The 23282-nt window shown below is 49.9% G+C and overlaps 8 protein-coding genes across 9 annotated transcripts; 4 read left to right on the top strand and 4 right to left on the bottom strand.

Moving 5' to 3' along the window:
* Positions 1–593: 593 nt before the first annotated feature.
* Positions 594–2670, bottom strand: PPTG_08017 (hypothetical protein). The gene has a single exon (XM_008902917.1). It carries the CDS (start codon positions 2567–2569, stop codon positions 719–721), a length of 1851 nt encoding a protein of 616 aa, XP_008901165.1. The 5' UTR covers positions 2570–2670; the 3' UTR covers positions 594–718.
* Positions 2671–3280: 610 nt separating this feature from the next.
* On the bottom strand, positions 3281–10329 carry PPTG_08016 (hypothetical protein). Its single transcript, XM_008902916.1, has one exon. It carries the CDS (start codon positions 9748–9750, stop codon positions 3499–3501), a length of 6252 nt encoding a protein of 2083 aa, XP_008901164.1. The 5' UTR covers positions 9751–10329; the 3' UTR covers positions 3281–3498.
* Positions 9973–11457, top strand: PPTG_08015. 2 transcript variants are annotated; one of them, XM_008902915.1, is made up of 6 exons: positions 9973–10284; positions 10345–10425; positions 10493–10656; positions 10721–10857; positions 10930–11045; positions 11111–11457. In XM_008902915.1, exons 1-6 carry the CDS (start codon positions 10009–10011, stop codon positions 11357–11359), a joined length of 1023 nt encoding a protein of 340 aa, XP_008901163.1. In that variant the 5' UTR covers positions 9973–10008; the 3' UTR covers positions 11360–11457. The 2 variants fall into 2 exon arrangements, with proteins under 2 accessions (XP_008901163.1, XP_008901162.1); XM_008902914.1 differs by having other exon boundaries at positions 9992–10425; positions 11111–11452.
* Positions 11458–11495: 38 nt separating this feature from the next.
* On the top strand, positions 11496–12527 carry PPTG_08014 (hypothetical protein; the record flags this gene model as incomplete). Its single annotated transcript, XM_008902913.1, has 5 exons — positions 11496–11720; positions 11796–11972; positions 12050–12115; positions 12221–12362; positions 12421–12527. The coding sequence occupies 5 exons, from the start codon at positions 11496–11498 to the stop codon at positions 12525–12527; spliced, it is 717 nt and encodes a 238-aa protein (XP_008901161.1).
* Positions 12528–12844: 317 nt separating this feature from the next.
* On the top strand, positions 12845–14356 carry PPTG_08013 (hypothetical protein; the record flags this gene model as incomplete). The annotated part of the gene is made up of 1 exon (XM_008902912.1): positions 12845–14356. One exon carries the CDS (start codon positions 12845–12847, stop codon positions 14354–14356), a length of 1512 nt encoding a protein of 503 aa, XP_008901160.1.
* A 210-nt stretch (positions 14357–14566) lies between these two features.
* Positions 14567–15648, bottom strand: PPTG_08012 (hypothetical protein; the record flags this gene model as incomplete). The annotated part of the gene is made up of 1 exon (XM_008902911.1): positions 14567–15648. The coding sequence occupies one exon, from the start codon at positions 15646–15648 to the stop codon at positions 14665–14667; it is 984 nt and encodes a 327-aa protein (XP_008901159.1). The 3' UTR covers positions 14567–14664.
* Positions 15649–17594: 1946 nt separating this feature from the next.
* PPTG_08011 (hypothetical protein) lies at positions 17595–18827 on the top strand (the record flags this gene model as incomplete). The annotated part of the gene is made up of 1 exon (XM_008902910.1): positions 17595–18827. One exon carries the CDS (start codon positions 17595–17597, stop codon positions 18825–18827), a length of 1233 nt encoding a protein of 410 aa, XP_008901158.1.
* A 646-nt stretch (positions 18828–19473) lies between these two features.
* Positions 19474–21351, bottom strand: PPTG_08010 (hypothetical protein). The gene has a single exon (XM_008902909.1). It carries the CDS (start codon positions 20884–20886, stop codon positions 19648–19650), a length of 1239 nt encoding a protein of 412 aa, XP_008901157.1. The 5' UTR covers positions 20887–21351; the 3' UTR covers positions 19474–19647.
* Positions 21352–23282: the final 1931 nt, after the last annotated feature.

Raw genomic sequence — 23282 nt, 5'->3', positions numbered from 1 at the left:
ATGTTTGCCGTCTCTAAATCAGTTTCAAACGTATCCCAGTGTTAATTTCGTATTGAGTACATGTGCTGCATCGAGATGCATGTATATCTGAAGCTGGACGCATGACATTTGTCTGGTTGTATTTACTAACTGCTCCGTCGTTCAAGTGGCTTCATTTCTTAAGTTGAAGCCATAAGGTAGCTTGAATGTGACTGGATCACATTCGTACAAGGTTGCGTGAATGTTGTTCTATGCCGACTGGGTCAACATTCACCCTTTGGGGCATACAAAAAAACAGTTTATTAGTTTCTGCGTCATTTTTGCATATATATATTCGCTCTTAGGTTTCAAATAATTGCAGATATATCCATAAAAATGTTATTTGACAGGATCACCCCTAAGACTCTGGACTCTGGATATAAATATCCAGAGAGTTATGCTTTTCCCAGTTCCATAGTCCTTTAACTCAGCATTCAGGGTTTGGCGGAAGGATGCATTACTTGGTGCAACAACTTATACTTGGATTGCACCGTTTTATTGAAAGCGTCGTTAATTTTTTTTTACAAAAATGCAAAACGCAACTGATAATTGATAATTTAGATAAGTTATCAGTTGCGTTTTCGTACGGTTCTTTTGTTTTGTTGGAAAGCCATTTTTTCCTACATTTAGAGTGCTTTAAAAAAAAACGAGGCCCCTAGAAGTGTGCGAATCACACTACGATGCACTTCCATGTATCCGCTTAGTTTTTAAACGGCCAGGCCTTGTCGAGCTTGCTGACAAAGTTCCCGTCCTTCATCGGCACATTTGCTTTGCCAAAGCCAGTGTTTTGCAATGCCAACCGAGCTGCGTCGGTCAACTGCTCCCACATAATGAGATCCTGGTAGTCACCAGCCTCGCCCGTGCTTTCCAGAGCGTGGTTGATCGGCCATTTGCTCAAGTACTTGACCTTGACGCTGTTGCCATCAACCTTATTGGCATCAGGAGGGACTTGAGCAGAATACCCACTGTGTGCTGACGGGGTGACTGCTAGGATCTTCGGCTCGGCGATCTCGGGATTGTCAATCCACACGATCACGTGTTCCCAGTCGTGACGGTGACCCAGACCAGTGGATGGAGAGTCCTTCGGAAAATACCAACTGTACATGATAGCCCAGACTCCATTGTGCCAAGTTGAGCGGCCGTAAACCTGAGACCCCCATCCAGATCCCTTGCAACCGGCGCTAGGGGCACCAGTCGTCTTGAGACCCCCACTAGTCTGACCCCCTACGTTCACTGCAGGGTACGCGTGACAACCATTGGTGATGTGAAGCTGCGGTTTAAACTTGATGGCAGCTTTTTCAGCGATCGTGACAGGCTCCGGTTGCTTAAAAGGCACCACTTCATCGTGACCAATCTTCTTTTCTACCCACGGTGTCGGCGCTGGTGTCGGTGCTCCGGGTGCTGGTGTGACCACTGCAATGCTCGTCCAAATCGCACCCAGCAGATCGATCTCGTCACCGTCTCGACCGAAGAATCCTCCAAGCTGGAAACCCTCTGGGGCAGTCACCGTGGCTTTACTGTCGGTCTTGGATCCCCCTTCAAGGAAGTTACCCGCGTTCGTACCAAAGCGCAAGTAGAAGATGCGAGTGTGACCATTTCGCTTTCCCCAATGAGCCTCCATCGACGTAATGTATTCACCTGGACCAAGTGTGAGAGTCTTCGGGTCACCGCCACCTCCACCGTGGTTGAATATTGTCGCCACAGGCGCTGTAATCTCCAACGCGACGCCATCGATGCGCTTACCTGCTCGGATCGTAATGGACACAACGGTTTGCCCTGAAGTTGCTACCGCTTCGTCCGAAAACTCCGTTCCGTGTGGGCCACCGAAGCTTTCGCTTAGCTGAACGGAATCCTCGACGGAGATAGAAGGTTCAGGGGTTTTCGTTGCTGCGGTGGAATCCTGCGATCCGGACGTAGAGTTAAACAGGTCGCTCTGGTTTATGTTGCCGCTACCCGATGCCGTAGAGCCACTACCATCATCGGAAGATGAAGTTGTAGATGACGAAGTAGTCGACGATGCAGCAGAGGCTTCCGATGCACTGCCGCTCTCCGCTGAGGCCGCATTGGACTCGAAGTCGCTACCGTCTGAGGACACGTTGGTGCTAGTAGCAGCACTTGCTTCCAGCGATTCCGAGGAGTCGATCAAGCTTTCCTGGGTGATATCGCCACTATCTGAAGACACAGAGGAAGTATCTGACGCCGATGAAGATACACTTGGTGCTTCCGACGAGCTACCGCTCTCCTCGGTGGTCGCAGACGCATCCGACGCCGAAGTTGAAGCGGAATCGCCGACGATAGCATCATCCCACGAACCGCTGGTGCTTGCACTCGCGGAGGCCGAGGTAGAGTCGAACAGGTCGATTTGGCCGGATACAGAGCCACTGGCATCTTCAGAAGTCGATGCTGATAACGATACTAGTTGTTGTTGCTGCTGCTGCTGCTCTTCCCTCTGTATTTCGTCCAAAGATGCAGATTCCTCCGCCTGAAGCTCCTGGGCTTGAGTCGTGACGATGCAAGCAACGACGATACCGACAAGTACGCTGACTTTCATTAGCAAAACACAGAGAGTCCTTGAGCTTGAGTACCAACGCGGTGATTGAAAAGTGATCAGCTACGTTGACACGAAGAGCTTAGCACGGTGTTCTAGGGGCTTTCGCCAACTGGCTTTCGAGAAACGAAGAAGGTGGAAATCAACACGGTACTGTGGTCATTTTCGCACGTTTTGCTCTCCTTGAGCTCTTCTCGGATGGGAACAGTTGCTCCATCAACCTCTTGGTCCAAGAATCTCGACAGTAAGCACGATTGTTGGCAACAATTTGTTGTCCCGACAGTACATGCTTTCCTTACTGACGTTCATGTATGTACATTAACTAACATACTAGTAGTTGAATAGACTTCCTTTCTTCTCTTCTCGACATTTATGTACATGTATTCGCCAACAAAATTCCGGTATGATTGGAAAAAGCGGTCAACACATCGTCTAATGACGATATGTCGTAATCTGAGCCGGTAGCTTTGCTTACGCCAATACATGTAAAGTGATACAGTACATACATGAATTATACATGCACGGCATTGGAAAGTCTTGCATCTCACGTACAGCTGTGGTGACCAAATTTGCTACGACCACCATAGTGAGTGTCGTTCCTGACACAAACAATACGAAATGTACCATCAAATAGCATTGCAGCAATGATTGCTGAGCCAGCAATGCTGGGCGGGCAGCAAAAACTCGACCGCACCAAGTGATGGTTCGATCATGGTCTTGAAATCCTTTCATTAGTAGGAGTGTTATTTCATGTAGATCGACAATCATGCGCTAGTACACTGAAGTGTATCATCTACATCTTATTACGACTTATGAAAATGCAAAAACGTCCTCGCTGTGGCGGGCAGACCTCGGAGAAGAGCGTACGAGGTGCGAGGCGAGGTCTACATAGTGTGTGGCTATTCTATCTATTACCTAGCACTTGACGTAGTCTAGGTCGTGAGGTACTGGTCCAAGGACTCGCCCGAGATGTCCTCGATCTGCTTGATCACACGGTGGCACGTCTTCTCCACCTCATCGTTCGTGTCCTCCATGAGCTCAGCCAGGAACGGGATACTCTCAGGCAGCATGGCCAGGAACTCGTCTCCAATCACCTGATAGCACTTCTCCACTGTCACCAGCGCCGCGAGACGCACCAACGCGTTGTCTCCACGCGACTTCATCAGCACCGAGTAGTGTAGCGGCTTCCACAGCAAGTCACTCTTAGCAGCCCACGCCAAGTTCGCCAGACACGGCGCCACAGTCTCCAACACGAACTCGCGCATCGACGCATCGTACTGCAGCACGTCCAGCACGTCCACCAGCGGTGTCAGCACAACGTCGAACCGGTCCTTCTCCATAAATCCGTCGTTATCGTGCACGAAGCAGCCGTCCAGAGCGCGCACCACGGTGGTCAACAGCTGGGTATTCCTCTCGCGCTCGATCTTTACATCAACTGTAGACGAAACACCCAGTTTCGCCTTCTTGGCAGGCGGTTCGTCCTCGTTAGCAAAGAAGTCGTCGTCGTCGCTGTCGCTGTCTTCCGAAGACCGCGGCGGCTTCTGCATCAGCACCTTGCGACTCTCACGAAGTGCAGATGTCAGGAACTCCAGAACGTGGGCGTAGTACGGCACGAAGATGCCACGCAGACGCTCCGAAAGCTTAACAATCAACTTGGAGAACGAAATCCGACGCGAGATGTCGCCACTCTTTCCAGAAGATCCAACACGCGTCTGCGCCCACTCCGCCAGTTTCAAAAACAGCGGCTTAAGCTGCTTCTCGCTCAGTTTCAAGATAAACTGCACGAGGCATTCCAGCACTTCTTCCTCCACTTCCTCCAGGTCTTGCAACTTGGACGCATGCACACGACGAGCGTCCAAAGCCGTAACGAAGAAGCGAGCAAACGAAGGCAGATGCTTGCGAATAGCCGACGATTCAAGATCATTCACGACAGTTCCCACAACCGAGAACAACCGCGTCACACTCGTGTCGCTCTTGAGCGTCAACACGTGCTCGTACGCTCCGAACAAAGTGGGGAGCAGCTGACGCAGTTCGACGTGGTTGCACAGATTCAAGAAGCAGCAGTCCACGGACATCAGCACTTCAGCGTTACCAGGTGCAGAAGAGAGCAGGGATGGAGTCAACAGAGCACGAATGACAGCAGGCAGATACGGTCCCAGGAACTGTGGAATCTTGTCCGTGAACACCTCCAACGCCGCCAGCAGACACTGCAACACCGCCTTGGTGCCACTAACACCATTGGTCGACGAACAGTACTCAAATCCGCTCAGTAGTTTTGGGAAAAACTTGGGTAGAAGAGGGAACACGACGGGGCCAACGGCACGACAGATCGAAGACAGACACACGAACGCACAGCCGAACAAGTGCAGCGTCATGGGAGACGAGTTCACCACGTCTTGGTCCACGTACTTGACGATAGTCGGGAGGATCTGCTGGAACCGCTTGGTGTGGTTCGTTGCGAAGTTGCGGGCCAAGATGTCGACACTGAGCAGTGCAGTCTGAATGTTCACACTGTTTTCTGAGCCTTCAGGGTTCTGAAGAATAGCATCGAGCTCGTCCAGCATGTCAATGAACAGCAAAGCTTCGCCAGAGGAGAGAGAATCGCGCTCGTCTTGCAGACGTTCGTTGAAAAGCTGCATCGCCTTCTTGCGCACCAGACTGTTGTCGTGGTGCAGTAGTTCGCTGATAACAGCGACGAATCCAGGCGTAGACAGAAGCTGCTGCAGAGCGCCTAGGATCTCCATGGAATCCGAAGCAAGCAACGACCAGAAGCCGCTTTCGTCGTCATGCAGAGACTGTTCCCGGGCAACGCGACGGAAGTACAGCAAGTCCAGTTGAGCCAGCATCAGGTAGTTCTGCTGCAAGTCATCGCCCTCTTCATCGTCCATCTCATCCCGTTCGCTCTCATAGCTCAAGATCTTGTGATGTAACTCACGAGCACGTAGGTGAGCAGCAATAAACTTGACAAGAATCGAGTTCAGCTGACGAGAAAGCGCGTTCGACTTTACCAATCGCTCATCCAGCACGAAGCGCTCGTATTCCACATCGTCTTCGTCTTCGTCCATTTCGTCCGTGTCGGTATCGGCCTCTTCTACCACGTGGGGAAGCAAGTCACGCGCCATACGCAGAACCATCACCAGCGACGACACTTGCTCGGCACAATCAAAGGTAAAGCACAGGCTGTGAGCGAACTGGATGCGTTCGCGCTGTACGTCCATATCCTCCTCGATCGCAGCTTGTTGCAGCAGCGCCACAACACAGTACGGCAGAAGATCACTTCCAAGTGATCCTACCACGACTTCGAACAGAGCCTCACGCTTGCTCTTGGGGATTTGGTTGAACGCGTCCACGAAGAGCCCAATAAACCGCTGAGGTGTGATCAACGCGTCCGAATTCTGCTTCTTGGTCGCAACAATGTGTGGAACCACCGCCTTGATGATCGTCTCCAGAACATGGAAAGAATACTCGTCCTCGTGATGAATCGAACCAGCACTCACAAAGCTCAGGATCTTGTCCAGCGACGTCAGCACACTAGCCGGGTGCAAGTTCACCAGAGAACTAATGAAAAGCAGGGCCTCATTGCGCGTCTGAGGAGATGAAGTACGGCCTAGACACGTCAGCGTGTGCTGAACCAGAAGTTCAGGCTTCACCGTCACCGTGTGCTTCGTACCCTTAACCGAACGTTCGTTTGCTTGCTTCGAGGACGCGGAGCTGACTTCACACACACGACGCAGGCAGCTGAAAAGCACCTGTAAGATGTACTCGGACACAACACTTTCATGCTTCGGGTCGCAGAACAAAGCCAGCACGTCGCACAGAGTCGTAAGCAGCTTGCTGATATCAGCGTCGGTTTCCTCACAGCTCGAAGCGCTGTCGACCTTAATAGCTAGCACTTCAAGAATGCAGCTCAGTTCAGAGAACTCCACCTTGGAACCAAGTTGCTCCTCCAGCAACCGCACGAAGATGTTGTAGCTGATAGGCAACGTGTTCAGACACGGGATCAGCTTTGAAGCCAGAGCTTCCTCCGCTACCATCAGTAAGCGAAGAAGCTTGTCCACGAGAACGTGACGAGATACATCATCCAGAGCGTTGTAAAACTCAGCCGAAAGGTTAGCCGCAACGAAGAGCTGCAGCTTCTGCAAGTGTGAAGCAGCCTCCTTTTCAAAACGCAATACAGCAATCAAGACGTCCAGGAATTCCTTAGAAACAGCACGCTTCCCTTGCTTCGTCGTTGTAACAGCAACGTCCGCGTCCAAGTAATGTGCAAGGAAGCCCATCAGCAACTTGACAGTAGCGTCATCCACACCGGACGCCGAGCAGCCAGCGAGAGCCTGTTGGAAAAAGTCCACAGATTGCAGCCAGAACGACATTTCCTTGACAGGTGCCAGCAACTCGAGAAGTTTCACTGCAATGCACATTTCATCGCTACTCGCAGAAGATACAAAGTCCATCAGCAGTTGGTGGAAAGCCGAGCTACCTCCCTGAGCGCTATACGTGCCACAAAGCGCCACCACCGAGTTGGCATCCATCAGCATATCCTGCTTGGCCTTAAGGAAGAAAGTCGAAGCCTTCTGGAGTGTCTTCAGGTCCGCGGACTTTGACGAGCGCACAGCGTCACCACTCGATACAACCCATCGGTCCAAGCAAGCGACAGCAGATTGACGTACAACCTTGCTAAGGTCCGAGAGTGATACAATAACAACCGGAACCACGTGGACAAGCTGCTGCAGTTCCTCATCGGATTCGGTGTACGAGAAGCCTTCAAGCACCGCAGAGATAATATCCAACGAGCGCGTCTTCGTCAGGACCTTCAGAACGTCACTAGCAGGAGCGGGCTTCGTGACAATGCGAGCCATCGTCGGCAACAGCTGCGTCTCCAGGTCTGCGTGGAACAACTCCAACAGACACTCTTGAATGCGAATAAATACGGGGGTCGGAGACTGCAGCAACGTAGCGACGCATCCATCGAACTCATCACGAGAAACAGCGAAAACGTCGTACGCGACCTCGGCCAGTTTGGACGCAACGTGCACTGCGCGTGTGACTTGGTCCTCAGACACATCGTCCTCGCACAACGAAACGAATTCCTTCTTGAGAATAAACCGGAAGGATTGATCCAACGATAGCTGTTGTTCCTTTGCCTTTTTTGACTTCGACTTCTTCGACGCCAGTTGAATCCGAGCAGCAGAAAGAACCTCCACTAAGAAGCCCGTAAGCGGAGTGTCGTTGAAGTCCGACTTCTGAGACCAGCGCAAGCAGAACGGCAGGAGACCTGGGACGTCGGTTGCAAGAGCATGGGCGAAATTTTCAACCATCTCAGCGACTGTGTTCACCGACACTTTACCAGCGCTTGCACCGAAAGGATGGTCAAGCAAAGAGATCCAAGACCACACAGTATTCACCGAAACGACAGTCTTCTTCTTGTCCACGAGAGAAACAAACAACGTCAGCAAATTCTCATCAGTATCCGACGACGCCGCCACCTTGCGGAAGTTCTTAAGCGCGAAATCAGCAATGGTCTCAACCACAGAAGCGTCAGAGCGCGACGTCCACTTACGGACTGCCTGTACAATCGCAGCAAGCACTTTCTTCTTGGAGCTCAAGCTGAGCATAAGATCACCGAGAGAACTGGAAACCATGAAGCTCGCTATGCGTTTGCTGTCGTCCAGCAGCCGACGGATAAGTATGTCTCCGCTCGTAAGCACCTGGTCCTTATCCGTAGCATTCGCGTCGTTCATCTTTGCCAGCGAAACCAACGCCTGGTATCGGATATGCTCAGTCGGGTGGTCCAGCGCGAGGGCAAGAGACGTGTTCGCGTCCGTGTTGGAAGGCACAAAATGTGCCGAGTTGGCAACGTTCTCGAACGTCTTGGTAAGGAATTTGTTCAGTTTCTTGTCGCCCTTCGACTTCTTCGTTTGCTTCGACAGCATGGAGCTAACAACCGCATCCACTTTCGTTGCATTCTTCTTGCTCAGCGCAACGAGACCCTGTGAAATCGCCTGTACACGTTCGTTGTCCATCGCAAAACTCTCCTCCTTAGCCTGTTCCACCATCGTTTCAACCAGCTCATCCGTGAATCCGTCGACCACCGAAACGCTCTCAACCAACGTCGTCAATAGACGAAAGTAGTCATCGTCTGTGGATTTCATATGCTGCGTCAAAAAGACCGTGAGAAGCTGCACAAACTTGGCTGATTCGTAGTTGGAAGTGGCGTCACGCAGGAAATCCGCAGCGTTTTCCATCTGCACAAGGTGTTTGCCGGCACTGCTGGACAAGCGGAACGACGGCTGCGTCTGGGCTAAAAAGATCACACACAGCAGAGCGTTCAGCTGTGCGCCGGCCTGTGCATATTTGACGAGATTCTTCACCAGAGCGTCCACCACTTTGCCCGTCAACGTAGCCTTGGACGCCAATTTAGTCACGATCATGTACGCTGACGACTGTAGTTCCGGGAAACTCGTGGTTTTCAGCGCTGTTAGCAGCTGCGGGATCAACCAGCGCAGCATCTGCTCGCTCACTTTGCCCTGTTCAAGAATCTGCAGCACTACGAGTGTGTAGAGCGACGTAAGCTTGGGATTGCTAGCTCCGATTCTAGTCGCCGCCTTGAAGATAAATTCGATGACGGAGGACTCGTCAATGGCACGTTGTACGAGCGCAGCACGCAGCAGCGGTGTGCCCTGGGTCTTGACTCCTAGCATGAACTCCCAGCGGGTGTTGTGGATGTGAAGAATGCGCACCATGCGAACGAACCACGAGGACTCATGGTAGGCAACGATCATGCCCATAACAGCGTCCACATTATAGCGATGCACTTCGTAGCGACGCACAAGGAATTCGAGTACTTTATGCGCTGCGCCTAGTAGAAAGTACGCACTGAGCGCGTCCAGCACCTTGTCAAGCGCGGCGTTGAGCTCCGTCTCGTCCTGTTTGGAGCTCTGCGCGCGGTGGAAGTGGATACGCTGGCGACTGAAGAGTTTGGCTACCTGTGCGTCCGCGTCCAGCTCCTCGAAGCGCGCATCGAGCTGCTTGAGCTCCAGCAGCCCATTCCACGCCAAATTGTACACCGTCTCGTCGTCCAGACGCGCCGCCTCACGCTGGTCGTACAGGAATGTGTCGGTACGGCGCTTGCTGCCGGCGCCAGCCTCGCGAAGCCGCTGCAGCTGACTCGCGAGCGCGCTGGCCATGTCGATCAAGAGTGATTGTCGAGTCAACCCAGAGCCAACCGTCGGCCGTTTTGATACTGGAGTTGAAGTGACTTGGTCTCGCTATGCCTCTGGCCGAATGACTGGCGCCAACGCTTGAACCCAAAATAAGTCGCGAATAAGTACGAACCCCAATTTTATGCCAATTGGGTTGATTGGATGAAGTATTTTGGGCTCCAACCTTAGGTTGAAGTTGGGGTTTGACGTCCTCATTCACAGTTTGGACGCCAGACCGACGACATGAAGGTGCCGAGGCCTCGTGGGCGGCGTGTGCTGGCGGCGGTGAGCAAGAGGCTCTCGACGAGAGCGATGGGATCGGCCACGCCTGCTACTGCGAGTGCTTCGGGGTACCCGAGCTTCGTGAAGATCGTGGAGGTGGGACCACGTGACGGACTGCAGAACGAGAAGACCAATGTTTCGACAGACGACAAGGTCAAGTTCATCAATTTGCTGTCCGAGACGGGTCTGTCCGCGATCGAGGCGACGTCCTTCGTGTCTCCCAAGTGGATCCCGCAGGTGAGAGGCTTGGCTGGTTCGTTGGTACTGGGAAGTAGTGACAAGAGTGAATGTCTGCAGATGGCCGACAATGCGTACGTGTTGAAGGGAATTTCGAGGAAGGAGGGCGTGTCGTACCCGGTTCTCACGCCGAATATCAAGGTACGCTGTTGTTTTATACTTCTGTGCTGTAGGTTTGCTGTATTGACGGTTTCGTGATGTTCTGCAGGGTTTTGACAGTGCTGTAGCGGCCGGGGCGAAGGAGGTGGCCATCTTCGGCGCCGCGTCTGAGGCGTTCAGTCAGAAGAACATTAATTGCTCGATTGAAGAAAGCTTGGAGCGCTTCCGTCCGGTGTGTGAGAAGGCGAATACTCTCGGGATCCGTGTTCGTGGGTAAGTGGACTCGTCGAATAAGTAGGTTGAACATCGATTGAGTAATTGTGGACTCTGTATGCAGGTATGTGTCGTGCGTGCTGGGGTGTCCGTACCAAGGTCCCGTGGAGCCTTCTACTGTTGCTGCCGTTGCTCTGAAGATGCTCGAAATGGGCTGCTACGAAGTGTCGTTGGGCGATACAATCGGTGTTGGGAACCCAGGTAAGACATCTACTCTACTATTTGAAACCATGGCATGTTGAAGCTAACTGTGATCGCTACGATCATTGCTAGCATCCACACTGGCGATGCTGCAGGCCACGAAGCAGGTTGTTCCAGTTGATCGTCTCGCTGTGCACTTCCACGACACATACGGGCAAGCATTGTCCAACATCTTGATCGCCCTGCAAGTACGTTTATACCCTATATTTCCTTCTTTCAACGCGCTGAGCTCACGCAATAATATTCTTTGCAGGAGGGCATCGCTGTTGTTGACAGCTCTGTTGCTGGACTGGGAGGCTGTCCGTACGCCAGCGGAGCTTCTGGAAACGTGGCGACCGAAGATGTGCTGTACATGGTGCATGGTCTCGGCATCCAGACGGGAGTGGATCTTCAAAAGGTGATAGAAGCAGGAGACTTCATCACGAACCTGCTCGGCCGTCCAACCCACTCCAAGGTGGCTCAAGCTATGGGGTCGAAGTCCAAGAAGACCAGCCGTCTGTAATGCTGACGCACATCATCAAGTTGGCCCAAGTCAAGCGATAATCTGAACTCCTTTTCATCCAATCATAACCCAATAAAACGATTTTTCTACCAATCAGACATCGCATTTCTATTTCTTCTCACACGTAGCAGGCAGCATGGGTAGCTCCAACTCCAAGAACAAGCAGCACGCGTCCTCGACCGCTAGTGCTGACGGCGGCGCTGGAGCCAGAGGTGTCCGCGCGCAGATCACTTCCAAGGATAAGGCGATCCTCGATCTCAAGAATGCCCGTGATAGGCGCAAGAAGTACCAAGCACGCCTGGACATCGAGGCCAACCAACTACATGACAGCGCCAAAAGACTTCTGCAGGTCGGCAAGAGGGTACGAATGCATGCTGATTTACGGACTGTCGGTGTGATATCCGACAGTGGACTGTGTATTGGTGTATGCGTACAGGATCGCGCAAAGCTGGCGTTGAAATTGAAGAAGTACAAGGAGCAGCAGATGCACCAGGCCGATGAGCATTTGATTCAGGTGTTGGGTATGCTGGACACAGTGGAGTGGGAGACTCAGCAGCTGCAAGTATTTGAGGGACTAAAGGCCGGTAACTCCATCCTAAACGCCATCCACAAGGTGCGTTCTTGCTGCATTTCGGCTAAAGTCAGTGGTTGTTTCGAGAGTGTACCTAAATCTGATCGATATTGTTGTAGGAGATGACGGTTGAGTCTGTCGAGGAGCTGATGCTGGAGACGGAAGAAGCGCAGGCTACAGCAAATGTACGTCTTGTGATTTCCAGTGCTGCTGTCAAATGCGAAGATACTTTTGCACGGGATCTCACGCGTTGTTTATGTTGCACGACAATGTGGGTAAACTCGCAATAGGAAATCAGCAGGATCATTGGTGGCAGTTTGACCGTCGAGGACGAAGACGCCGTGCTCAGTGAGCTCGCTGAGATCGAGAAACTTGAAGCGGACGCACTCGCAGTAACCATGCCCGAGGCTCCCACCACTGCCCTTGACACAGGTATGTTACATGGTTGCAATTTGGGTTCTTTTCACTCACTTCACTTGTTTTCATACAGCGGACATTTCGATGGACGTCACCGCCGCAACATCAGCAGACGAAGGTACCAAATCCAAGTCTCGCGCTGTTAAGAACAAGAAGGAGGCTGTGGCAATTCTAGGATGACGTACATGTAGGCAACCGTGATTTTGAAGTCAAGTGAGCCCATATCATGTCCGGTGTGGGTTAAATTTTTACCCATCACCATTTGCTTTTGTGACACTAATTAGTGTGGCACAGCATACTCCCGCCAAGTCAAACACACACCAAACAGCTGCAGAAATAGCATACCAATCACATTTTCACGGTATTCCGACGTATTCGTGAAACGGCCACAGAGCTGCTCTACCGGCAGTGCTGTCCTCTCCCTTAGGGAGTCCCTAGGCCTCCCTCCCTCCCGTTCATAACCATTCTTCCCAATCATTAGCCACTCGCTTCTTTTTATGGCAATTGGCCCGCTGTCCACCGCCCCGACGATCGCCTTAGGCGCCACTCACGAGTGCGAGTTCTTCACGCCATGGTGCGACCCCGCGTCCTTCTACCTGTATCTGGCCATGTCGCTGCTGCTGATCTGCGCCGCTGGCATGATGGCAGGCCTGACCATGGGCCTCTTGTCGCTGGACATGCTCAACATGCGCATTCTTGAGATGGAGGGCTCGGAGGAAGAGAAGAAGTACGCCAAGCAGGTGCTGCCTGTATTGACCAAGCACCACTTACTACTGGTGACGCTGTTGATCGTGAACGCCAGTGCAAACGAAGCTCTCCCCATCTTCCTCAACAAGCTAGTGCCCGAAGCTGTGTCTATCTTGCTGTCCGTGACGTGTGTACTGCTCTTCGGTGAGATCATCCCTTCGGCAGTGTTTACTGGTCCCAATCAGCTACGGATCGCTGCCATGTTGTGCCCCTTTGTGAGGATCTTGATGGCCATCACGTGCCCCATTGCCTATCCGATCAGCCGGGTGCTCGACATGTGGCTCGGAGATGACCACGACCCAGCGCAATACAAACGCAAGGAGATCAAGGCGTTGGTGACCTTGCAACGCGAAAATGATGCGGCTCGTCGAACGTTTGTCGATCATTTGCGCCAATCGCACATGGTTGAAGAGACCGCCACACACTCGCACACGGTCACCACCATGTCTGCGATCAGTGACAAGCAGCCATTGCTGACTCCACACTCGCTGTACGAGGACTCGGCGCAAGGCACACGTCTGCATGTGGATGAGGTTACGATTATCCACGGCGCTTTGGATCTCGCTGCCAAGACCGTAACCGAGGTTATGATTCCCATGGAAGACGTTTACATGCTGGAGCTAGACACGGAGCTATCTCCGGACATGTTGGCGAGCGTTCTGGCGTCTGGGCACAGCCGTATCCCCGTGTATGAGAAGCACAAGTCCAATATTGTGGGTTTGCTGCTTGTGAAGAAGCTTATCGTGCTGGATCCGGATGATCGTCGTCCGATTAGAGATTTGATCCTGCGTAAACCGATTTTGGTCAACCCGAAGGAGTCGTGCTACGCGATTCTGAACGAATTCCAAAAGGGCCGCTCTCATATCGCTCTGGTTACAAAAGATGTCGACGTGGTATTCAGGTGTTGGCGTTCCGAAGAGGAAATTCCTGAAAGTGTCGTATTTGACGGCATTGTGACCATTGAAGACGTGATCGAGGAGCTCATCCAGGAAGAAATTGAGGATGAGAGCGACGTGTATGTGCATGACATTGTGGACTACTGGCAGGCTCGTTACCGCAAGGTCGTGAAGGGAACTGGATCGGCCTTTGTAAAAAAGCGTCTTCGTCTGCTAGCGGATCGTGCTCGTCGTCGTGTAAAAAGCCGTCGTTCGAAGCAGGCTGCGGAGTCTGCAACTGCCAGCTCCATCAGATCGTCGGGGTTGCCTCAGCTGGATGCTCCTATAGAAGTTAAGATCGTTAACGAGAAGACCCCGCTTCTGTGAGGAAAAAGAGATATGGCGCAGGAAGATTCCATACGGCATAACGTGCTCGTAGAATGAATCTCGACTTCTTTGAACGATCCGCGTTTAGTAATAGCACTGCAATTTTCATTGTACAACCAGAGTATTTGTTCCCTCGATTACTACTACTGTAGTAGCCACATACCAAACTGTAATACTATAAATACGTAGTACTTGCGAAGAAAAAAATATTGATGCAACAGATTTCAGGTTCGTTAACGCAGGCTATTACGATTAGGCAAGCAAGGACTTGCATATTAGGCCAATTTTACTGGCACTTTGTTGTTCTTTTACACGCCGGCGTAGCCGAAGAGCGTAAGACTCGAAACCATGATGAACATACCAGCAAACATGCCCACGGCAACGATGTGCGTCTTGTCCTTCGCAAACTTGTATGACGTAGGAATGAGCTCCTTGACGCAGATACACACCATGATACCGCACACGATTCCGAACAGGATACCTTCCGAGACAGGGTCCATACCATCACCAATCGCCAACCACGCGATGACTCCACCAATCGGCTCAGCCGCCGCAGAAATGGCGCACCACATGATGCCACGCCAGCGAGAACCAGTGGCGAAGTAGATGGGGGCAGCGACGGCGATGCCTTCGGGAATGTTGTGAAGACCGATACCCACAGCAAGTGAGAATCCGACGGAGGAGTTTTGGATAGCACCGACATAGGTGGCGATACCTTCCGGCAGGTTGTGGATACCAATAGCAAGAGCACTGAGCACACCCATGCGCTGCAAGGCACGCTTGGCGTTCTCGTCCATCTTAAAGTACTGGGTAGTAGGCTCAGCACAGGTCGACGGGCCGGCCTCTAAGTTCGGAGTCGAAAACTTGTTAGATTGTTTGATGCTTTCAAAATCACGCATGGATTCGCGAACATCTTGCAGGTTTTCGATCTCTGTCATCTCGTGTTCAGGCGAAATCTTGTGTACGATGATATCGATGAAGTAGATGAGCAAGATACCGACTGCGAAGCATGCCGTTGCAGCGAGCCAACCATGACCAGTTGCCGTCTCCTCAGTCATGTCTTCGGTCTTAATTCCTTCGGTCAATAGGTGCACCGATTCACCGAAGATCTCCACCAGCGAGATGAACATCATCACACCGGACGAAATACTCAGAGCGACAGCCAAACTTAATGGGTTGGCCAAGTATACGAGACGCTTGCTGAATACGACCATGCCACCTAGGATCGTGGCAGCTCCAGCGGCGATGTTGAGCGCAAAGGCCACCGAGACGTTGTGACCTGTTTCAACCATTGGTCAGCGAAGGTTTTAGGCGGTTGGAGGTGATTTTGATAATGGCGCATTAGGGATGGTGCTTGCCCGAGATCAACGACATACAGTCGTCGGAGGATGTAGTAGGAAGGAATTGCTGGACACGACGCGGAGGTCGAACGGTTGGGCACAACTGAGTTTGCTGTGTGACCGATAACCGTACCTTTCTCGGGCGATTCCGCAAAGTGTTGCTGTTAAGATGAGGCCGACTAAACATTTAAAAATTGAAAGACATCGAATATCTGATACTTTTCAAAAGGCAAACTATGGTTGAACTCCGGCTAGTATCCCAATATTTTTAGCACAAGCTACCCTTATTGGTGGAAGGCATGTTGCCTTGAGCGAACTTCCTCATTTTCTGAGCGTCATTGGCCAGGAATTCGCTAACACGGCGGGTGTATGATACTGTACATGTAATTTCGCTATCGAGCAGTAGCACCAACAAAAACGTGACGGACGTGAATGTCGCCTACACTGTCGGAGGCTTGTGTCGCACAAGTTGTGTGCCAGCAAAAGCTACCGCCTCTATCTGATCGACACCGAATCTGACTCTGAAATAATCTTGGTCACGAGCTTTTAGCCATTTCCATCTAACCTCCCGATACTGCAGTGGAATTTCTACAATATACGTACACGTAGATCAAAAGGATGGTGCTTCGGCGTTGCTGGTTCCAGCGGAATAGAACATCATGCTGCTGTAGAAATCTCGCCGTTATCAATAAGATGGAACTAAGATACAGTATGCAAATCGATGCCGCCCGAGTGCGAACAACAAGATGTGCCATTTGAAATGTGGAAAGCATTATTTCGTTCGAACGGACTTTGATATGTATCCGGCAGTATGTAAACATGCGCATTCTAGTGACAGTGATTGCTATCGTTCTTACAGCACTTTTACGCCTTTGTTGAAACGAGAAATCCTCTTTTTGGACAGTGTCACTGTATTCTTCATCAACCGCTCAGAAGTTTTGTTGACATGTCAGATACAGTGGTTTACTGGTGATCGGAGCAAGTACAATACCCTTCTAATGTTAGTTTTCTTTTCTTTGTAGTAGCTGATATGAAGCTTACCCTTAGAATTAACTACTGCACAAGTACAAATATTATTTTCTACTTCTATAAACTTATGGATAGTGTACATCTAGACATTCTCTGTTCCATGTCGTAAAGATAAAGGAGTAAAGGACACCTATACTATTTTTTTTCAAATAACTTTCATAATGCGCACCTCCAAGAGCAAAAAAACCACCCGCTGACTCAGTCTCAGTTTCAGCCAAAAACGTCACAGCCGCGAGCTGCCTCGGCCCAATGAGAACGCCTATGATCAACAAAAGGATCGGCATACCACAGCCATTTCGTAGCCGGTTTTTGCGTACGTGTGCACAGCGCGTGTCGAATCTGATCCAAAACTTCAAACTTCACAAGTGAACTTCAATACATGCACATGAAAACCTGTATACGGTATTGTGCTCCTACCGGGTTAAAGCTGTAGAATAGTCATTGTCGACGATCTTCTAGACAGAACAAGCCAGCCAGTTTATCAATGAACACGTCTTACAAACCTATTTATTGGTATTTTTGATACTCTGGATGTACAAGACACACAAACTGAAAGCTTCACACGTGGTGGTCCTACCTAATGTGGTGAAGGGGTGGTCCGCCGATTTCCGCCATGACAGACGCCATTTGCAAGACCAGATCTGCCTGTTAGATTTGAAACGCGCGAAATTCTGTAGCCATTGTTGGACCGGACCAACTTCTTTGTGTATCGTCAGTGGTGTTGATCCACAAGGGGGTGGACTCCAACATGAGGATGTAGAGAGGCAGTCGATTCCAACGGTTTTGGTGGTCCACCACCAGCAACGAAGAGCCATTGCATGTTCAAGCCTTTCAATCCGGCTCACTAATTATTTTACCTTCTCGGCCTCATGTGGCACTCAACTCTCCTCCTCGTGCTCTTCTCCTGCGTCTGTGTGGCCCAGAGCCCCTCAAACTCGAGTACTTCTCTCATCGTTACGTCTTCCAGTGGTAGTGTCGATGATGTCTACAACATTTGCCCCGTTGTCATCGAGTTCACCGAGGAACAAGACAATCTGTCCGACGATGAACTCAAGGCTAACGCCGCTGACGCAGTCATGTCTGCTTATCTGCTGAGCCACCCCAACAACACTCTGTGGGACTACTTCAAGATTGAGAGGAAGCAGAAGAAGGCAATGAGAAAGAGTCTGCCGTTGAAGGAACGGGTCAAGAACGCCATCACGGGTTTCGTTGACTACACGCTTGACACTGCTATCCACCTCGCACAGACTCTCGCGGATGCTATCGAGTGGATCATCAACACTATCCGGGACCCCCTTGTCGGCGCCAAGCAGGTCACCAACTTCTTCAAGGAGTTTGGTAAGAACATCAAGTCTCTATGGGGACTCATGAAGGAGGACCCCAAGGAGACGGCCGAGAACATGGCAGGTGGCTTGCTACTCCACATCACGCACCACCCGTCCGAGTTCACTGCTGAGACTGTTCTTATGATTGGTACTGGATTCGCTGTGATCGGTGGTCTCATGCACGGTGTGGAAGCTATCTTCGGTACGATGAGCAACGTCATCTCCAACGTCCTGCTATCCGTGCTCATGTTCATTCATGCCATCGATGACCCGATCTACATCGTCACTCCTCTCGTCACTTCCATTGTCGACACGGCTGGAAAGCTTACCGCTAACAACACCGCGGATAGTACAGTGCTTACGATTGATGCGATTGAGCCTTTGGAGACGTGCCAGATTCCGGAAGAGTTCCGTCCGGTTTTCTCTACCCGAGACTTGTGCTTGAGCTCCCCTAAACAAGTGCGGCAGCTGATCTTTGGAACGTACAAGCGCGCCGCCAAGATGACCCAAGAAGAACGTATTGCTGCATACCACCGCTTCCACGACTTCGTGTGCTGCTACCTGGAAGATCAGGAGTTCGAGGTGAACGCCCCGAAGATGGACGCGACGGCTTTTGAACCTGATCTCGTCGCCACTCCCGTGAAGATGCAAAACTGCTCTCAGCTTATGGGCAACTACAGCGCAGCCACGGCCTGGAAGTCTTCTACTACCGAAAGCTCCGAGGTGGAGAGCGATTACGACTCTGTGGTTGCCAAGATTACCCTCCGCAGAGAATAAACTACATATATAAGCCGTTTCTTGCAGCGACAATACCAGTATTTTCACAGTTAGCTTTGGCTGGTGTCATTCTCGTTTCTTTTCTTGCAAATAGCTCGAAGGGTAAACAATGACCAATAGTATTGGTACTAAATCTTCTACTACTTTTTTGTGATGTAGTACTACATGCTATTATACTACTGAAGCACCCAATACGAAGTGTACTACATTCAGTGCTAGTAGTACTTTTCATGACTGGATCAAACCACTAGTATTACTACTGAAGCATCCATTGTCTGTGTAGTGGTGGCTAACAAATCAAGCCTAGCCCATTCACCGGGTGATGTCGACTGATAGACATCGCCAAGCTGGCAAGGATAGTAATAATAGGACATATGTTACAAAACCACCAAGGCCGACTGAGCGGCCGCTGAGATCACTTACACATCTAGCCTAGGACCAATAACAGAGCTTTGGTTTGTCTGGAAGCGCCAGCTTCCTTCGTAGTGTTCCGAGACCTACTAGAATCCGTCGTGATTCAGATTTTATTCAGATTGTATTGTTGGCAACTGATGGTAAGTCTACCATGAAAAGTAGTGATATTAATTGTGTAAATTGACGTCGCAACCAAGGTCGAAAACAAAAGCGGTCTACTCCAGCATGAAGCTATCATTCTCAAAATGGAATTGTTTTACTTTGCTTTGTTGCAAGATATCACTATAAGTTAAGCTATTTAAGGTGAATGCAACTTAGACGACAACGCCATGATTTCAAAAAGTTTGTTCAAACTATCTGAATTAGTGTTGGGTAAAAGCAGTTAGTATGATAATAGAGGCTGTGTCTAGTTGGTTTCGTCGCTGCTCGTATCGTCAACATCATCAAGGCTAGTAGAGTCATCCAGACTAGCGGGGGCTTCCCACACCGTGTCATCGCTGTAATTAGCAAGTAGCAAGGAGCAGTTGCGCATTTTCACAGGCGTCGGGACGAGTTCATTTTCGAACTTGGTTGGATCCATTTTCGGTGCATTCACCTCAAACTCTTGGTTTTGCAGGAAGCAACACACGAAGTCGTGGAAGTGGTTGTAGGCAGCAATTCTCTCTGGGGTGGTCATCTTGAACGTGCGTTTGGCACTTCCAAAGATCAGTTCACGAACCTTGGCAGGGGAGCTTAAGCACAAGTCGCGCGAGGAGAACACCGGACGGTACGCATTGGGGATCTTGCACGCCTTCAATGGCTTAATCGGATCAATTGTGAGAGTAACGCTTGAGTTGCTCGAGTTAGTGCCAGTACCAATGGCACCAGCAGTCTCAACGACAGAGTTAATGAGTGGCGTGACGATGTAGAGCGGATCGTCAATTGCATGGATGAACATCAGAACAGACATGAGGACGTTCGAGATCATGTTACTCATCCCTCCGAAGACAGCCTCAACACCAGCCAGGAGACCTCCGATCACCGCAAAACCAGCACTAACCGTCAATACCGTCTCGGCAGTAAACTCAGCCGGATGATGCGTAATGTGTAACAGTAAACCACCCGCCATGTTCTTAGACGTGTCCTTGGGATCTTCCTTGAACAATTTCCAAAGCGACTTGATATTCTTGCCAAATGTCTTGAAAAAGTCAGTGACTTGCTTGATGCCGACAAGAGGATCGCGTAGAGTGTTAATGATCCATTTCACCGCACTGGCAATGTCCTGAGCCAGGTCGATGACGGTGTTCGCCGTAAAGTCAACAACTCCCTTGAGAGCATTTTTGATTCGCTCTGCAAGCGGAAGTCGCTGACTCATCGCCTTCTTCTGCCTGTGCTCGATTTTGAAGTAGTCCCACAAAGTGTTGTTGGGATGGCTAAGGAGATAAGCTGACATGGCGGCGTCAGCGGCGTTGGCCTTCAGTTCGTCATCCGAGAGATCATCTTGCTCTTCAGTAAAGTCGACGACAACGGGGCAGACATTGTAGACATCACCAGTGGCACCACTTGAAGAGGCCAGATCGCTGGAGCTGCCACTCTCGAAGTCTGAAGCGCTCTGTGCAGCCGAGAAGCACGTGAAGAGGATGAGGAGGAAAGTGGAGTGCCACATGAGACCGACGTAGCAAAAGTAGTTATGAGCTGAAACGCAGCAATGGTCGCTGCTCCAGTCAAGCGACCTTCTCAAAGCCAAGTATGCAGCTATTGTACTGGAGTACCATCAAACCTGATCTCGAATAGCGCCTGTCACAGCGGAAACGAGCGCCTACAGCCATTTCAACCAACACCGCCGTCGGCGTGTGCCTTTGGGGTCTGTACGAACCGTCCCGCGATCCTGAGATGGGGTCTTGGTGCAATATGGGCTCAGTGTACCATTGTGATCAAACACCACCAGTATTTTAGAGCTTCAGTACTACCAGCAGATAAATATACTCATGAAGTTTGATGTGCCATGGCCTTATGTACAGGACTACCGTTTAATAATTCTGCTGGAAATTAGTCCTAGTCTCGCGTCTCGGGGATGCGATCAATGTGAGCCGGATTTTACAGCTATGAATCGAAGCCACATGCCTCCACTGTCGCTGCAATTAGCCGGTCGAACAGAGAAAATAATGTGAACCGTCTCAAATAAAACGGAACCGTCTCAAGAGCGGTCTAACATAAAAGGACACAAGATCGGCTTTCACATGTACATTTCCCGCTACACCCCTGGCCTTTATCAGCGATGGTCACTGCCGTAAGAGTCCCTTCGTGTATATTTTGCCTGACAAAGGATTTTTGCTGATAGATATGTAGGTGGAGACCTGAGGCTGCACGTCAGGGACGGAGGGACCGATGGTGGAGATCTCAAGCACTTAAATGACTGGAGGTGTGACTCTGAAAAACATCTAGCCCAAATAAACTGTTTAATTTAATTCTACAAGCTACCTTGGCACTTCCTGTCTAAAGCTCATATGCTTACAAGAGAAGTAATTCCTGCGCAAACTCGGCTCTCCTCATTTTATTAATATCGGCTTTGTTTTCATATCCTTAATAAAGCTACCTAAGTTGCCTAAGAAAGGATTTTGTCACAATAGTTGCTGGCTGCGACCAGCAACTATTATGACAAAATGAATGATGCGATTGCGGACACACATTGCTACTTTGTGATCAACGTAATTAATAATGGATAGCATTCGAAATGTTGTGGAGTACTGAAAAATGATGAGTCAATGGATTCGATGTAGCCAAGATAGATAAATATCACTTCATGGGTGCAGGGTGAGCGTGGCAGATTCGGTGCAGACCATGCTTGAGCAGACAATAAACTGATGCGAGGTGCTGGTGACTTCTATTTCAAACGGATATCTTGACAAAACGCCCTCGCGGCAGGAATTTAGAAATCTAAGATACAAAAAATATGAATTAGACACGGAACTTATTACTTTTCTCGACACTTTAGCCACGAACATGATAATAGCATCGGCGATGAGCTCCGTCGATAAACTAGGTATTGTAATATTGTATTTACCCCCAGGTATACTGTAGCAGCAACTAGATCGTCTGCGACCTACGTTGGGAATACCATTTTTTTCTTACTGTATTTTTGTGATATCTGGAAAAGGTTGTTCAGCGAGTTAGCTACATCCACATTCTTTCAGTGATGGAGAGCATACAGTCATTCACAATTGCTAGCAGAGGTTGGAAAGATATCAATAAAAAAACCATTGTATGTTTTGTTCTGAATAACTTCTTTGTGCTCGTTTTTTTTTTCGTCCAATAGAGAACTTTAATTCCTGGAATAACTCGAGGTTTTGGAACATAGTACAGAAAAAGGGTCTTTCCCTTTAATGACCATTTTTTTCTGCTTTGGTTCAAACATATATTCAAGTTGAACGACGCGGTCCTTCGTTATTTCAATGGAACTAAGTATTGGAAAATCCATCGGTAATCTACTTTAGATTTTATCCAGATCGCCGCAGATCCAAATGTCGCGCTGTTCCTAGAACTAAAGATCTCTAATACATCATTTCTGGATCAAATTAAGATTTTTTTCTCAGATCAAAACAAAAAATAACACTAGAATCACCCTCATCGTCGATCCATTCAATCATTACCTACAGATTTCTTCCCATATAGATTGCAGCTCATCGATAACTTGAACGAACGAATGGACACAATTACCACCCTGGCGACAATTGCGACGACCCAATTGGACAGACGTCCTGCCGCAGCCTTGCCTCGAGCGAATATACACATATACCTGTAGTAATTTGAATATATAAGACCGGGCATATAGTGTGCGAAAGATTTCTATTTTCTTTGATCGGGCACCAAAACACCTAGGTGGTACTAATATGTGCTGAGCTTCTATTCAATGAAATCCGTTAATGCATTTTCCGTCAAGTAATACTATTGTGAGATTGATCTACATGTCCTGCAACGTTGAGCACCAAAACATGGTACTGTGATATTGTATTTACTCCCACTTATACTGTAGCAGCAGTAAATCTATCTACGTACTGTGTA

Source organism: Phytophthora parasitica (genome assembly GCF_000247585.1).
Source record: "Phytophthora parasitica INRA-310 unplaced genomic scaffold supercont2.15, whole genome shotgun sequence".
Classification (NCBI taxonomy): Eukaryota; Oomycota; class Peronosporomycetes; order Peronosporales; family Peronosporaceae; genus Phytophthora; species Phytophthora nicotianae.
Note: the sequence above shows the minus strand (reverse complement) of the source record. Positions and strands in the feature narration are given on the sequence as shown.

Excerpts from the sequence above, each read along its gene's own strand:
- PPTG_08015 (XM_008902914.1), top strand. The coding sequence starts at position 10,009 with ATGAAGGTGCCGAGGCCTCGTGGGCGGCGTGTGCTGGCGGCGGTGAGC. Across the intron at positions 10,426-10,492 it reads TTCTCACGCCGAATATCAAG|GGTTTTGACAGTGCTGTAGC; the intron begins GTACGCTGTTGT and ends GATGTTCTGCAG. Across the intron at positions 11,046-11,110 it reads ACATCTTGATCGCCCTGCAA|GAGGGCATCGCTGTTGTTGA; the intron begins GTACGTTTATAC and ends TATTCTTTGCAG.
- PPTG_08016 (XM_008902916.1), bottom strand. The coding sequence starts at position 9,750 with ATGGCCAGCGCGCTCGCGAGTCAGCTGCAGCGGCTTCGCGAGGCTGGC.
- PPTG_08017 (XM_008902917.1), bottom strand. The coding sequence starts at position 2,569 with ATGAAAGTCAGCGTACTTGTCGGTATCGTCGTTGCTTGCATCGTCACG.
- PPTG_08010 (XM_008902909.1), bottom strand. The coding sequence starts at position 20,886 with ATGTGGCACTCCACTTTCCTCCTCATCCTCTTCACGTGCTTCTCGGCT.